We start from the raw sequence: 17,608 nt of genomic DNA, 5'->3' as shown, positions 1-17,608 counted from the left end.
AAGCATTTTGAGATCAGTTTTATAGCAAATCCCAACTACTGTTACTATATAACTACATGACGTTCTTTCCTACAGTGCTGCTAACCTGTATTGATCTCGATGGTTTTCTCATAAGGTTACTGTGAGCCCAGCCGTGCTTTCCTGTATGTACTGAATACCAAATAACAGAACCCTTAAATGCAGCCAGAGATGTTTTAGATTTACAGAAAGATGAAACAGGAGAGATGTGGAGAAGAGGACTTTACCCTCCTCCCAGTCTTTTTCAGGGTTACAGCATGAGCCTCCCTAGTTTTCCACGCCAGCGTAACTAATCGCATGTCAGTCAATGTGCCGATGGAAAGAGGCAGCAGTCAAAATACCTGTGTCAGGACTGTGGTCATTAGAGCATTCAATGACTCACTGGCAGGCACATATACACGCAAACAGACACACAAACATTAATGCACACACACACACACACACACACACACACACACACACACACACACACACACACACACACACACACACACACACACACACACACACAGGCATACAGACATAACCAAAGTGCAGAAAATAAGTGGGATGGTGTGATATAAAGCAGTATTGGACTGCATGTGTTCACGTGTGGATATCTCTGCTGCTACATATATGGGCTTCTCTGGTTTGTATGTTTGCACACACATACGACATGAGCATGGGTGCATTATGTTTTAAGAGCTGGATGTATGCATTCTGCAAACTGGCCTTTGTGTTTGTGCACTGTCTCCTGTTCCATAACACACACATTGATCCCAGTGTGATAAAGATAACGAAGTTAGCCCTTTCATAATATTTATTTTCCCATAACAGACCTGCTCAGCCACGCCCAGTCATATAACTGCATGCAGATGAAATGTGGTCTTCATTACCTGAGAGCCTTAACACAGAAACTAGTGAGGAGAAACAGAATTGCCCTTCTTTCTCGACTGAAAGAGCACGAAATGAATTGAAGCAGCTGAGATTTTTTACATTACCATGACAAATACATTGAAGTGGGGAGGAGAGAGCCAAAGGGAGCGGCAGAGAGAGAGAGAGAGAGAGACATGATGGTAGACAGAAAAGGGCAGACCAGACAGAACGACCAAATTCTGCGAAGAAGAAAAAAAAAACACATCAGCTCAATTTGTGCTCGACTGTAAGCTGTGAGCTGAGAGGAGAAATAAAATAAGGCATTTAGCTGGGGATCATGTTAAACCATGCAAGTGAATGAGTCTCCTGAGGAGAGTGTTCCCTCTCTCTCTTATGATGGACTTAATTGCCTCTATCAGTGTTAAGATATAACATTTATCTCAGGTTTATTGCTCAGCTTTATGATCTTGTCCATCACGTTGAGGGGCTTCAAGAAGCATGCCACTTTTCAAATGACATCTTAAAATAATGCATAACTGATTAGAAAGCAACATGGGGGGGCATAATTTGTATCTGGAAGATGAGAACATTTTTCAGGATGAGCAAATCTGGTATGTGTGCAGGACAGTGAAGCAGAATGTTTTTGATGGTTTGCTGGTTGGATTACTCTTCTGTTTCTGGCTTTTTCAAAATGCATGGTTCACTGGACTAAAGGCACACACATCTCCCCCACCTCTGACCCCCGAAAGCTCTGGGTAGGTGTATGATTTCAGATGGCCAGACAATCGTACCATTGTGCTCCTGTTAACACAATGAAAACAAAGCTAACACGTCGCTGACATTCAGCAGCCCCCACTCTGCCTAACCTTGACTTACAACACAACAATATGGAAGATCAAGTGAAATATAACAAATGAGATATCAAATCGCACTTAAATCATGCACAAATCAATTGTGTTGATTTTTGTCTCCACACGAGTATTTAACACAGAGTCAGAGCTTTGCATGATTTTAGAATGCCACATCATTCATATATTATTTCATTTCTTTCAGGTGTGGTTCTGATCACCTGAAACGGGCAGCTACTCATCACATGAAGACTTGAAAACCACATCTGCTTGTTCCATTAAATCTATTAAATCCACTTGCATTATATCATAGTGTTTACCACACAATAGGAGCCTTTCAAGGGCAGTCCCGGAGGAAGCCAACAAAGGACCCTCTCTTTCAGGGACTAGTCAAGTAATTCAGAAAGAGCCAAACACAATTTTTTTGTGTGTGCATGGATCTTCTCCACCAGACCAACAAGCCACAATTCCACTAAGTCAAGAGAAAGGCTGTCAGAAAAGAGGAAGAGAGCAAAAAGATACCTGCTTTTACTCACAACTGCCTTATTTAAACATGGAGAAATGTTTGCCCATAAAATAGTGATCCTGTGTGGCAGAAAAAGCATAGACCTAGAAAGAAATGTTAGGCAGTGATTTTAATGTGGTCCATCTGTAGTAACCGGTGCTCTATTGTTACATTCACCTGAAAGGTAATGTTTTCAATAACCTTATCACAACACATGAAGATGGATAATACAAAATTTCTTTTGGGTTTTTTTTTTTTTCAAAGTAAATCCTAGATTTCTACAAAGCCTGTACATGAAAGCTGTGTTACTATTTACACTATTAGGATTTGGCAACTTAAAAATAGTTGAACGTGAATGTTTGACCTGTTGTAAATACCTTACATTTAAAAACTCTGATTTTATTAAATGAGAGAATGAACATCAAAACAGATGAAGACATAAATTAATGATCAACTAATCAATTAAAATTTACTGCTTGGTATACTGTGACAAAATATCAAATCTGCCTTTTTGTTAAGAAATAGAGATATTTTGATTGAAACCTACTGGCCCTTTTATACATCATGCACAAGGACATTTATTACTTTCTCAATTAAAATCCTGTGTATTGTCTTGTTTTATTCTGCAAAGTGTAGCTGTTAAAGAATTTTAAAAAACAAAAAACAAAAAAAACAACCCAGTGTGCCGGATCCCAGTAATTTAAAAAAAAAAAAACACAGAAAACACACAATATAGCACCATCAGGAGAAAAAAAAACAACGTTTTTTGTGTATTTGGGAACTCACCATGTATTTAAATCTAAATGCAGCATCCAGTACCATCTACTTCTGTCAATAGGGCTCAAAATAATTCACTGTTCTTTCATTCACTGCCATGCTGACTCCACATCCAGCCTCTGCCACTAGCATTTAGGCTGAATTTTCTATTACCAATCTAATTGCACATTCCACCCTGACAAGAGCTCATTAAACCTTAATTATACACATGTTGTTTTCTACAAACATCTCCATTTGGGTCTCTCTGCCTTGTAATTGTTCAGCAGGGACAACCAGTTGAGATTTCGCAGATTGAAAGTGAATAAGAGAGAGCGAGAAAGAGAGAGAGAGGTAAAAGGAATGAGAGAAAGAAGGAAGGGGAAGAAAAAAATACCAAAGAGAGAGAAAGAGAGGAGTGTCTGGAAGTAGGTCATGCCTCTCCATAAACAAGGCATGGTTTCTAAAATAATATACCCATCCAGTGGAAGTAATGCCAAACAACTGAGTGAATGTGGAGCTCATGTAATATTTACAGAGCACTAATACATAGATGACAGGTCTTTTTCTCAGCACCCCCTCCCCTCCCCTCTCCAAAGCCAGAGGTTTCTTTTTTTTCCCCTTTTCATCTACTTTTTTTCCTCTTGCCATTTGAATTTCAGAGAAAGCCAACTACATTGATATCTCTGGCATGGAGGGGGATTGGCGAGTGTTAAGATGTTGAGTTTTCCTTACTTTCTCCCTTCTTTTCTGCCTCTTGTATCGTTCGTAAGCCCCCTACCACCAACTCCGCCACCACCGCCACTCTCTACATCGTTTTCCCCACATTGGCTTCGGCTGTGATGTTTTCACACATTTGTTAGATTTTCGTGGGGGAAAGTGGGCCTTAATCCTGACTCTTTGAGGCATGGGCGATGATATTACTGTGGAGAATCGGCCTTTTAAAGACTTCTTTAAACTCCAGCTGGTGCTCTAAGGTCACTGAGCACTTGTTCGACATTAAGCCCAGCGTGATGTTTGTAGACTAGACTAACTGGCTTTGTTGACTCCGGGCCGGGCTTTCTGGGCACCTTGCATTGCTACTGCAAGAGGAAAAAGCTATGAAGGAGTGGCACGTCTGCATGTCCCATGAGTTTGATAATTATTATTTTTGATATTGAGATTGATGGTAGCCTACCTGATTTGGCAAATACAGATGCTCAGATAAAACAATTAACATGGATAATGAATTTAAAGCAATATTAAGCCTTGCAAAGTATTTCTGACACACACAAAAAATATATATTTTAATCATGAGTGAACTAATTGTATGGCAGTCTCTGCAGACTGCCATACATTTAATAACACAATCTTACTTTTTTGGAAGAAATATATCTGTGAGGGGGGAAATCAAATATTTTGTATGACTATACATTATGTTCTGTTGCATTTCACTTTACATGTTTTCTCAAATTTCCAAAGATTTCCGGCTTATCTTTGACCTATCTTTATTGGCTTTGGACAAGTGAAGGTGACATCAGGGATCCTGAGAAGTCAATACTAGAACTAATCACCAAATGTGTAAGTTTTGGAAAAAAATTCTGGTCTAATGCCCAAACGTTGTATTTGTGTTACTATTTAAATGTGCTCATATTAAATTATATTACCTAACTTTTCAGTCTCTAGTGGCATGAAATGAGAAGTCTCTCACAGACCACACAGTGTCACTACCATTTAGCACCCAAAAAGCAATAAGTATCCACGCTGAGCCTCTCAGTCATCACCAGGGATCTTCTCAGCCTGTCAGTGTTGACACTTACTCTGTGCATCATTGATACCCACCCAGCAGCAGGAAATAAATAGCCTGTCATCAGACCACTTCTGCTTTGCAATAGGCAATATAACAATTATCTTGGAAACGTTTTACAACAGGCACTTATTTTGCATCTGTTTTGTTTGTTTATTCAGTTGGTTAGTTAAAATATTCCATTCAAAGCACAATTACAGTGGAACATCACTCAGTTCTCACTAACATCAAACACACTGACTGTGCAGTGTGATGCGAGCCATGTCAAGATAAACAAACATGACTTATTAAACAGGAAAATGAGTCACTCTTATTATCCCAGCGTAATAAATCAGGAAAACACTAATTATAACAACCTGTGCCTGATCCTGACTGATTCACCCTTGCTCTCTGGCTTTCGGTCTGTGTATGTACAGTGTGTGCATATATGTGTGTGTGTGCGTACGTCTGTCACATTCTTCTCCTGCTGCTGCCTTAATAGGCAGTCTCTTAGATATTCGCTACAGAATAGTGCTCATGCAATATTAATAACACACCAAAATATGGAAGCTGGAGCCCCCACTCCTTCTCTCACTCTCTACATAATTGACTATGCAAGGCTCCAAATCAGCTTGGAAAAAGACACAGAGAGACACAAAGTAAGGAAGAGAGCAGGAGAGAGGGAGAGAGAGAAAGGGGGATGTGGTGAAAAAACAAAGTCCTGAGTCCTGAAACGATCCTGTCATCTTTGCGTTGCAGCAGATTCTGAACCTTCACCCTATGTATCACTGTCAAGGCAGTGGAGCTAAAACAACAACAACAATAACAACATCTACACGATAGCTCAAACAGTGTGACTCCCTGCAAAGGATACACTGATGCTAATTCAACCTGAGCTAAACAACCCTCCACTCAAGCATATTTGAGAGTCGTTGTGCACGACTTTAAACACTCAATTTTTAATTATTTCATTGTATCATTCTCAGTAAATGCAATTACTCTAGTTCCATTATAGAAAATATAACTTGAACTGGAGCTAAATTAAAGCAATCATGCATTCGGCATATGTAAGGTTACCTCTTAAGCTTGAGTGATGTGCCAGCGGGTCAGGCCCACAAAAGTTTGTTCCATTCAAACAGTTGTGCAAGAAATATAAGGCATGTATTTAAATCTATAACATTTTCAAACAATGTTGAATAAGTTGATTTGCACAAATTTAAGTTACTGCTATTGGCACTATAGCAGGAACATTTGTGTGAGTGGGTTCTCCTTTTATCAGTTCTTATGTGTGCACATAAACACATGCAAGCCCATCTACAAGCATACAGCTGATGCAATACACATTCCCGCCAATGGTTTCACACAATCCCAGTAATCTATACGTGGTGGTAATGCGCCAAGATTCACAGCAATGTGCCAACAAACGCAGCGCAATAGAAGCCTGAAAGCTAGTATGCATGGGTGTAAACAATGCAGGTTTTAAATACTCAAAAGAATTAGATTCACGAATGTCTTTTGATGAAGAAAATGCGTATAATGGATTTTTTTAACCTCACTGATATGCAACATTTCAGTGAGAAATATAGATATTCAAACTTGTATTTTCGTTTAGACGTGAACATCAAAAATCTAGAAAACAGCATTTTCACTACACATCAAGTACAACTTGCAAGATGGACAGTAGGATAACATCAGCACCTACGATCTTAACACATTTCCCTAAAACTAAGAATGTAACATCAGCATCCACGTCACTGCATTGTTAGCTAAGCTATGTAACAGTAAGTGACAATACTGTAAGCAACTGAGTCCTAAAGCATACTGTAAGACTGTAAATACCCCCACTCTTTCTCTATCACATCCATACATCCCCTTCCATAATCATGGCTTCAGAACAAAATCAAAAGGACCACATTCCTCTCTGAATTTGTAACATTACTTAGTGCTTTAGATTGTTTGGCACCACAGTGGCTCATTGACTATCTTTGCTTCTCCAGCAGCAACTGGATCCAGGCTTCAAACTTGTATAGAGTGGGTAGGTTTTCTCTGGGAGTTCTGGTTTCTCTTGTGTTGATGCTCAGTCAGTGCTGCCTACCTTGGCCCAGGACACTCACTAAACTTGATAAAAAAAACAAACATCCTTGTCAGTAAGTGTAGAGCTGGTCCGGAGAGAAGCATTCAGCCATTGGTGTTGGGGATCTTGTCAACACTGATGGAATTATGAACGTAGAACCGTACCATCAGATTTTGATCCATCATGCAGCACCATGTGGAAAGTGTCTGATTGGCAACGACTTTTTTATAAGTATGACAACAATCCCAAACACACTGCCAGTGCAGTAAAAGCATACCTGGATACAAAAGCACACAATGAAACAGTATCAGTTATAGGTTGGCCTTCCCAGATGCCAGACCTCAAGTTAACTGAAGCGGTATGTCAGAGAATGGAATAAATGACAGCCAACATCCAAAGAAGAGCTTCGAATGTCCTTCAAGAAGACCGGAGAACTATTCCTTTAAAAATTAAAAGAAAGCTTGCCTAAGAGAGTTCAGATTGTGTTGAAGAACAGAAGTGGTCATACCAAATATACTTCAAGCTCTGTTTTTCCCTTATGCACTGTGCTTGCTGTATGTATGTATACTGTATTCCCACGTATGCTGGTACATTTCTACACCTATTTCAGGGTTTCATAGCAAATTATAAAGAAATGAGGGGTGGCTTAGAACTCGATAAAGTGTTTTCAGCCAGTTCAGTGTCACAACCTGACACTCAATAGCTTTTTTAATCATTGTTCGCTATAGTATGGGTGCTCACCAGCCACCAGGGAGAAAACAGGATCAATCTCTGGCGTAGATCCCCAAACCTAGTTGACTTGAGTGAGTTTAGGTTAGATGCCTATATTAATCAAATTTTCAGATGATTATGTATAAATTTGAGAATACTTCAATACAGTTTTATTTTGTTTTACTAGTGAGATTCCATTTAAGTCAACTAATACAACAAAAGCTCCCGTCTATATTCATTGTACATCTGGGTATGAGAAGATTACCGCAGAGCAATGCAGATCCCGCCCTCTACACTGAACACTTTTATAAAAATGAACCATACGCACTTAGAGCTGTAATAGATGTTGAAAGAATTAAAAAGAAAAAGAAAAGGTTGCGGGGGCAGAGTTGGTGGTTGGAGGGAGGGGAGGGAGGGGTGGGCAGTGCACCTTGACAGGAAACATAGAGGTGAAGAGCAGGAGTTGGAGGTTAGTTTGACAGAGAGAAAAGAAGTGGTGGTGGTGGTAAGGAATGTGTGTGTGTGTGTGTGTGTGTGTGTGTGTGTGTGTGTATGCTTTTTCTTTCTTTTTTGGGGTGTGGTGGGGGGGGGGGGAGGAAGTGCCAAGCCCACTTTTAACTGAACTGAGGGTGGTGAGTGGTGGTGTGGTGGGGGACAGAGATAAAGATCAGGGGAAAATAAAAGGGGTGTGCAAGGGAAGTAAGAGGGGAGGAAGGAGCTGGGGTGAGGGGGGGCAGGGACCTACTACACCTTTACACTTGCTCTCACCGCAGCACCTGATAAGTGCAATGGAAAAACGTCTGGTTTCCTCCTGCATGTTAAGTGGTTTATATTCTCCTCCTCTCCATGCAGCCTGTAGCTACAGTATGCTACTGTACTGACGCTGTACCCAGGTAATAACAGACAAAAGGAAATGACATACAAAACCAAAGGTGAGTAAGAAAGAGAGAGTTGGGGAGAAAAATAGCACATATTTTCTCTTTTTATAATGTCTGTGTGTATATGTGTGTTGTGGTTTTTGCGTTGTTTTTTTGTTCTATTCTAATTTGCGCACGTGTAATCTGAACACAACAACTAGACAACATACAAATCTTCTTTCCACTGCTGAACATTTATCCATAACTTTGAGCGTCTTTATTTTACAAACAGCTTCCACATCGAGATTTAGGTGCAATTTAATTTGCACAACAGCGGATTAGATGAAGGTGGATATATATCTTTACCACCTCACGGATGTCCTGACAAGGAACTCATTCCCATGATTTGTAAGTGGGTCTCTCCACTGAAAAGCATTAACAATATTCACTTTAGATAACATATGATTCTGGGCCCTGGGAGAGGATGGGTTTCTTAGAAATGCTTTGTTAGCACTCTCCCCCTTGATAAATGATTTAGGACATGTGGCCTGAGACATCAATACAATCTCTGTTGTAATTAAAAAAGGTGCGCACCAACAATATTACACAGCTTTCGCTTTGTCTGCCTGTCTCTTCTCTTCCTCTCCCTCACTCCCCCACTTTTCCTCCCATTGAGCCCTGGAGCAGTGAAGAGATAATTCAAAAAGCACTTGCATGGAGTGAAACATGAAAAAGGGAGACATATGAAATTAAATTCTCTCTTTTTGCTCTATTGTTCTTTCATTTTCTCTCCTTTGTTACATAAATGCATTAAAGCAAGGCAAGCTAGATTCTAATTATGATTTCCGCAAAAAGATGTTTTATTAAAAAAATGAAAGAATGGTTTCACAAACAAAGTAGACTGACTGTTCCAGCACTTTGTCAAAGTCAAAGTACTGGAGGTGTTCCATCACTTAACTTCAATAAACGTAATCTTTTTTTTCTTTTCTTTTTTTTGTTTTGTTTTCCCAACCATGCCCATGAACATTTGTATAATAAAATAACAGAAAGAATGAGACTTTGATGTCCAAACACAGCAAAAGATATAGAAAAAGGGAAAAATGTTTAATTTTCATACATAATCAGATTATTCTTTTTCACGTGAAACAGGTAGAAGTATTATTTCCAGAAAGGCACAACTTGGCTTTCGTTCTGTGTCAAAACAAATGTAGTAGGAGTCGATTGGTTGACCAATCATTTGCACAACCTACGCTACTTTGAGAAGCTACCAAAGAAATACCACACCAACCACCATGCCGGATGGGTGCTATTTTTTGGTCAATAATGGGGTGGGGATAGGAGACTCTTACTATCACTATTAGAGTGAGTGTGGGAAAAACTATAGGCTTGGTATTAGTCAGGGGTGGAGGGTGCAACGCATAGTCAAAGAATGAGGAAGAGGTTTAAGTCAGGAATAAAGTTTGAGGAATTGTTAATTGTTTGGTTAAGTTGTTTCCTGGAAGTGATTTCAGTCCAGACATTGCTTACTGCATATTTCAGTTGTTTTCATGCAGATTCTTTTATATTATCAATACTTGTAATACTCGGCAAAAACTCGATACGTCTTTCTCATCTGATGTCTAGGCACTCTTGTTGTGCAACTAAGGGAAGTTCCTCTTCAGAGGCTTGCTCTATGGTTTAAAAGTGACATGTAGGTGTGGGTGAGACCAATGGGTGTGTGGGTGGAGGGGAGGCTGGGAGAGATGAGTCTTACCCCAGTAGAGGGCAGTCTCTTGCCGTCAGGGTTTGGGCGCATGGGCAGGGAACTGTAGAGCCTTACACCTCGATCTGGAGCACCGTATCTGCTCTGGAGGGGGGGAGAGAAACAGAAAGACATTCAGTACATTTTTTTTTTAAACGGTAATGAAAATATACACATTTTAATAAAATCAATTTTGAAGTCATTTAGTTTCAAAGTTTCTCTACTTTTACTGTCTCAGCCAAAATACAGAGCTCATTCAGTCAATAAACACGTTTTTTTATGGTTCTCCTTTTGTTTACCAGTGTTAGTTCCATAAATTTCTACCAAGTCACAAACCTGCACATTGGCTGCCAAGTTAATCACATCACTTCATGGTGATGTACTACACATAATAACTGGATAAAATTGGCTCATGGAGCGGCACTAATGGTGCTAAGCTGTTGTGTTTGGTAGCCAGTGTTCCTATGCACTGGTTCACTACTGGCTCCATCTTTTTGTACATTACACAACTGATAATCGGAGTGTAGGTACTGGGTCTTAAACCTGCCAGCTCCTCCCCATACTGCCCCGTGTGGATTTCAGATGCACCTACGAGAGTTGCGGAAAAGCCCTCAGTACTTGGGAAGCTAATGATTCGCACAAAGTGATCTCTGCCAGGGAAAGAGAGAGTGTAGCTCAGTGGGGTTCACACTGTGGCCCACAGCCACAGCATGGGTACCTCGCAGGATTTACTTCAAATCTAATGCTCTTAATCTCTTTGTCTTTATCAATCTCCTCACTTCACTCTCAGCTAGTACGCACAGCACTGCGTATCTGTTATTCTCTCGATATCCTGTTGTTTGCACATTAGCATCACTCTTCAGTAACATGCGTTCAATAGGTTTTGTGTTGTTTCAGTCATCTGATTTTTAGAATAGTGAGAACGCGTGCTTTGTGCGTGTTCATTGATAAAGTGGGCTACATCTATTTTTTCTCTCTCGACCCGCTTTTAGCTTTGTATTCTGCCTGTTGTGAAAATAAAAGCTGCCATCAGTGATGTAGAAAACTGCCCCCTCATAAATAAGAGGACAAGACATAGTTTTATATTTGGAAATAGCTACAGCAGCTGCTTGCTTTGTATAGTACATAATGACTTTGCCACAATCAATCCATATGGTCTGCTAATGAGGATATGATGCAAATTGTTGAAAGAAAACACACAATGCAGTAATTAATAAATATCACATTAACTTTCCCTCAGATCACTTTTCTTCTCCCTTTAACACACAGACAGGGTGCATATGTAGAACACCCAGAAAGACATAAATACATTCAAGGGCATTAGCCTGAGAGTGTTTTGTAGTGAGACATGCAGTACTTAACAATATTTTTTTTAAGTGGCATGAACTAACCACAGCTGGCCTTTTACTTCAAGGAAAACATGTGTAAGAGCTTATAGACAGGAAAACACATATAGGTGTAAAATAGTGACTCGGCCCCAACTCTTATAGGAAAACACCATAAACACACTTTAGTATATTGTGTTTATGGACCTAAATGCAGAGTGATTGCCATGGGATGCAAGCCACAAAGCAACATATGCAAAAGCTTGCATATTCATATGCAAAAAACAGCAGACTCGAAACAAGAGTATGATTTACAGTATACTATGTAAGATGCGTACTTTATAGATCAGTAACTGTTACCAGTATGCTGATCAGATGTTGTGGGCTGATCACAGACAGTGCATAGTGCACGCTATCCCCCAAGGCAGAGTGAGAGTACTTGCTGTGTAAGGTTTTGATTTCCTGTGCTCATTATGAAAGGTAAAAACAGATGAGTAGACAGCAGTGGCCATCTTGTCGATGAGGTTTGCATAATGATGATACAGCATTAGTAAAGATAAGAATGTGCTGTTTTGACAATCATCACCGGGGAAAAAGAAAACAGCAAGCCATGTCTACTTAATCATAAAGCAAAAATCTGGCATGATTCCATGTGAGATGTGACTCGTGTTTCTTAATAGGGATCAGAAATCTGACCTGATCTGCTTGAACTAAAACATTTTCTTCCAGAGGAGCTACTGTACACTAACTCCATCTCTCACTGAAGACCTTTTTTCTTTTGGGGCTTGTTAGGTAGCTTGCCAGCATCACAGCTAAATGAATTCCTTGCCAAACAGCTTCTTTAGCCAGCGAAGGAGCCACAGTAAGTGAATGTTTGATATTTCTCCACTGTGCCAGGCTAATCTGGCCCTGTGGCATGCCATTACGGGGCTAATAACAGCTGTCTATGGCCCGGAGGGGACACAAGCAGGCCTGGCTGTGCTAACTGGCCCTGACAGACTCATTAGGAGCGCTGGCACCCAGAACAGCAAAAGCCAAACTCCTCACATTTCCTTGCTGGCTCACAACAGTTTGCAAGTGCAAGAAGCATTGTTCTTTACACTTGTTCTCTGACACCTTTCTTTTGTTTTCTACTCACTTCAGAGGCTCTCACCCCTCTCTTTGACTTTTTTGGTCAGGTTTGGGTTTCTGTGACATTTTTTGCCAAACCAGATGTCGTACCATGTCTACTTGACCTCGGGTTGAATCTAACCTCTTATTCTCTCTCTCTATTTTTTTTTTAATCCTGCCCACCCACTCTCTACTGCTGACCAAAATAGAGCAGGCAAGATTCACTTGTTTGTTCATGCTATTGTAATCTTTGCCGAAAAAGTAAAAGGAACATAAATGAATACATAACTAAATAAATGACTCGGAACTTCTAACTAACTTTGTTTATCTGCCACAGGAAGACGCTGCACCACACCAGGAAGACGCTGGCATCCTCTGAACTTTGTATTATATACAGTGTCTGTTTGGGGACAAAGGGGGTTTCCCCAGGCAGACAGCACAAGCAAACACTGGCCTGCCACTCGGCAGGGCCAAGCCAATCACTACAAGCAGAGCAGGCTGACAATAAACACAAAGGTCTAATGGCAGTGGTCTGCATATAGAATCATTAATAACTTGGGAAGCATGCATGGTTGCAAGACTCCAGCCATGCATGTGAAGGTGAGTAATTCAAATATCTGTCAGCGTACCATTTAACATATATTAATGCACCATCAATGCACATTTTCCATGTTTTCTTATCTAATATAGAGGTATCCGATTTTTATCCAATACAATTTAATTTCTCGAGTCATATTTTTGAACTGTCAAATAATCTTTCTCTCTCTCTTTTTTTTGCAAAGCGATATTAGCTTGTTTAAAACACAGTGAGCACTGCAATAGATTTTCTCATTAGAAATCAACACTGGCCTTCCCTTTTTATAGGCTGCACCACTGGGGGACTGTAAAGCCGAAGGAGCAGCTGTGGGGGTATGGTTACCTGTAATGCTAGCTGTTGCATGTTATATTATTTACGCAGATCTGGACTTAATGGAACACATGTGCATCTGAAACCGACATTCTTCCCAGATTAGTTGAAAGCCGGCACACACCAGACTCTACCAATGAGAGGAATGCAAGGCCGAGACAGGCTTATGAGGAAACACTATCACTCATCTATAGTTTAAAATACTCTCAATGTATGCGTGCATACACACACACACACACACACACACACACACACACACACTGTCATGCCTGTACACACATTCTCTACTGATATATCATGTACACAGCACTTTGTATAGTAAGCACTCAACAATGGGTGCACACTGACATCAGAAGATCAATAATACAAAACATTACACTCATTCAAAACAGTCAATCAGTCTTTACACCCTTAAAATGGCTGTTTCTTATGCTCTACTAAAAACTTGTCAGCTGTGTTGCATAAACATAATATCAGTCGGATTTATAGATGTGGTGGTCTAACACTCAGTAACAGAGTATGAATCACTTTTTCAGTGGTTTTTTTTTAACAGTCTGAGAGAAAACCAGCTGCAGGATGCAACATCAGTTTGCATATTGCATTGTGATGAATCATTTTCTTTCATACACTTTTCACAGTATGTGATATAAGTTTGAGGACAGATGTTACAGGTTTTTCTCATTTGTTTGTGATCTGTGATTCTAACACTTACTAGTGTTTGTGTTACATTTTTAAGGAAAAGCTGAAAATACATCTATATTTGGAGGGGTTGTATGTTCTGTAATCCTACTAGAATATTATTACAGCTTGCTTTGATTTTTTTTCCACTCCTCAACTTTATGTAACTAAGTTTTCTTTGCAGGGAACTTGAAAAGGATTAACTGACATCTTTTGATGTTAATTTATCCACAGTCTCTCTGCTACCATCTGTGAGTTCCAGCCTGCAGACCTTGAAAACACTGACATGTAAGTGCTGTTTATTTCAAAGAGAAGGGTGTACAAAACTATATCAAAAATAATAATAATAATAATAATGTGCTGAAAGAAAATGCATTAATATGTTTCTTGTGTTTAAAGACGTTTCAATTTTAATAAACGTGTAATATAAATTTGGTTTAGATATTTCAGTAAACATTGAACTCCGTTTAGCTGTATTTAAGTACTGTTATATCTTTCCAAGAACTGCGCTCAGAAAGACATTTATGTTTTAATGTCAACTAAGGCTTAAACAGCTCGACCATAACCAGGACATGAAGCCAGGGGCTACCTGCCTCAGGCCAGCACTGCCTCTCAAACTACTGATCACACCACTGGGAATATCCAGCCAACGGCAGCATTTAAGCTGTGGCTGTTTATAGCTGACCGCAGCTTTTCCAGCGACTATATGTTCATTCCTACTGTAAACATGTCAGTTTGTATGATTAAGGCTGCGCTGGGAAGAAATGGCATTATAACAATTCGACCAAATAATTATTATAAGTAAAATTAACACAGTTTTTCCTTCATATTATATCTATACTTGGCTTTGTACTTTCCAGTAAAAGCCAAGTATAGATAGTATAGCTTTGTACTTTCCGATCTCCTACACCCCTCACTTTGCCTCCACCCTTTGTCTTGTCTTGTTGTCTCATCTTGTGTTTACGTTTCTCCAATAGTTTTTGTTCCACTAGTCAACACAGATCATAATTTACGGGTAGTAGTGTGTGTGCGTGTGTGTGTATCTCTCCACTCTCTATTAATCTGTATATTCGTTTAGCTCTCCATGTTCCTTTCATTGATTTTCAAGTCAGTTTGCAAGCATTTTACGAAATTAACATGCCGTGTTAATTTGCAACTGCACGCTCCTGATTTTAAACACGGAAAAAGTTTAGCGCAAAGTGACAATGAGGAGGTAATGTTTGTATCTGTTTTCTAGCTACGCTCAAGCCAAGATGCCGTCTGCTGCTGGTGACAGAAATCCCACAGTTTCTCAATAACGTGGTAATTCACTGTAATCCAACCTGGGCCTTAATCAGAGTGACTGCAGCCACGCTGTTTCACCCGGTGAACAGTTGAAAATGTTGCGAGAACTATAACTAATTGCGAAAGTTGTGGTTATGCATTTGGCTTTTCCCTCTTTTCTCAAACTTTTATGACACTGTGTTTCTTTCTTGTATTGTTTTTTCTGTTCGCATTTCTCATGCTTTCCTGACTTCTTGTGTCTACCTCGAGGCATAGAGGGCTGTGACAGAAAGTAGATTCTGTATCTACTGAAACAACAATGTAGAGCTTGGCTGCATGTTTTCAAGTGAGATAGGAGATACAACAGAGGCATCTAAAATTGTACCCAAGCTTAGATACTGCATACAGTCCACTGACTGGATTACAGAGTGGATTAAAGCCATTGTTAACTCTTCACACAGCAGAAATAAAAGTTTTAGAATTTAGTCTTCAGTCAGAGATCAAGGATTGTTTTTTTTTTGTTGTTTTTTTTTGGGGGGGGGTTGTTAAGGATCATCTAAAAAGACTAAAAAGCTTACGTTCAAAATTAAAGTGAAGGTAATCAGGCTTTTACAGTAAAATGAATGCACAGGACAAGCCATCATTAAACTATATATATCTCTCATTTACATCAAAGGCAATTACAAAGATGCCACAAGGAACGTTATAACACTACACCCTTTGCAAAGAATAACTACTGCAATAAGTCTTAATGATAGAAAAATTAGCTCACTCTCTCGACCGTCATTTTGTCTCTCACGGTATCGCACACGCACACACACACACACACACGTGCGCACACACGCACACACCTGCCCTTTGTATTATGCCTGACACAGAAGTGAGCGAGATGGAGTGCATTAATAAAGTGCAGTCAGAGCCCTTGCCCTCTCTGATTCAGAGAGAAGAAAAGGAACTTTTCATTTTCCTTTATCCTCTGTTTTTGATTATTTTCAAAACCCTTCATCTTTATAAGGCTGTTTCCTGAGGACAAAAGAACACAGTGTTACAACAATACAAGTTACCACCAACAGATGACAAGCAGAACCAGCACCTCTGCTGTGCACTGGACACAACTAGTGTGTTACAGGCAGAAAACAGATGGCTGGGAGAAGCTTTAGCTAATACAAAAACAGGGATTTTGTCATTTCTCTTTTTTTCTACAAATGAAACATGCAAAGGCTAGATTACTTTAGTACAAACAGAAGCTGGGCAGAATGATTCTTTAATAAATTAGGATTGCTGAGGAGAGCAAATACTCCCAAATCTCAGGCTTTATAGGTCACTAAACTCAAAGGGAAAAACTGTGATATACTGTAAAAAGTTTCCATTAACAATACTGAGCTGTCAGCACTGCCACTATAAACATACTGCATGTTGTTACAATAGCTGTAATAAGTCATGAAAGGTAGTGCTGATATGATTAAACAATTAGACTGTAAGAAATACATGTAACCCACAATAATTTTCCAACTATATTATGTTAGTTATGGCTATAAATACTGAACTCTGTGGCACTGGCTCAAAAAATCTTTAAACAATTCTTAAACCTGTTTTTTTTTTTAAAGAAAATCTCAAAGTTCCAGCTTCTCAAATGTAGGGTGACTTGCAGAATATAATTTTAAAAGGAATATTTTGGGATTTTATGCAAAAAACAAAATTCTACTAACTCTAACTGTCATTTTCACCCTTCAAACACTAAAAGCATTCGTAGTTAATACTACTGTAGTCAGACCTTGCAGTCTTTTATTTGCATCATGCTTTGTTCTCATGTATGTAAACATAGTAAGTCCTTGTTGAGTGGTAACTGACCTGGCTAAAGCAACAAAGACATATGTTTATTCCAAACCATGACCTCAGCAATTACAGTGCAGAGCACTGCTCGAAATGATAGAAAGCTTTAGACACAGAGTTTTTAATTAATTAGTGTTTTGTTTTTTTGCTCATTCTTGTCTAGAAACATCATTTTCACATGGTCTGAGCTCAAGAGGTAGTTACGGTACAATATCTGTGGTAGGAAACTCGGTTTCCGAAACATATTTAGAAGTTCAATCACACATCGTAGAAAGACTGGGGCAGGGTTGGGGGGTAAAACAGGCATTGCTGTAAAGACAGAGCTGGGAAAGTTAGTGCAACGCAAGCCAGAAGAGAGAGAGATG

General features: G+C 39.5%; 1 protein-coding gene across 2 annotated transcripts in view; it reads right to left on the bottom strand.

The window, feature by feature from the left end:
* The window catches only part of tox2 (TOX high mobility group box family member 2), an 86,208-nt gene that overhangs the window by 47,614 nt on the left and 20,986 nt on the right, over positions 1-17,608 (bottom strand). For both annotated transcript variants that reach the window (XM_063472810.1, XM_063472811.1), the window contains exon 2: positions 10,140-10,232. In XM_063472810.1, the coding sequence (XP_063328880.1) occupies positions 10,140-10,232 (93 nt within the window). The remainder of the gene's footprint in view (positions 1-10,139; positions 10,233-17,608) is intronic.

This window comes from Pelmatolapia mariae, linkage group LG5 (assembly GCF_036321145.2).
Source record: "Pelmatolapia mariae isolate MD_Pm_ZW linkage group LG5, Pm_UMD_F_2, whole genome shotgun sequence".
NCBI classification, from domain to species: domain Eukaryota; kingdom Metazoa; phylum Chordata; class Actinopteri; order Cichliformes; family Cichlidae; genus Pelmatolapia; species Pelmatolapia mariae.
The sequence above is the reverse complement of the archived record's forward strand: the minus strand, read 5'-3'. Positions and strand labels throughout refer to the sequence as shown.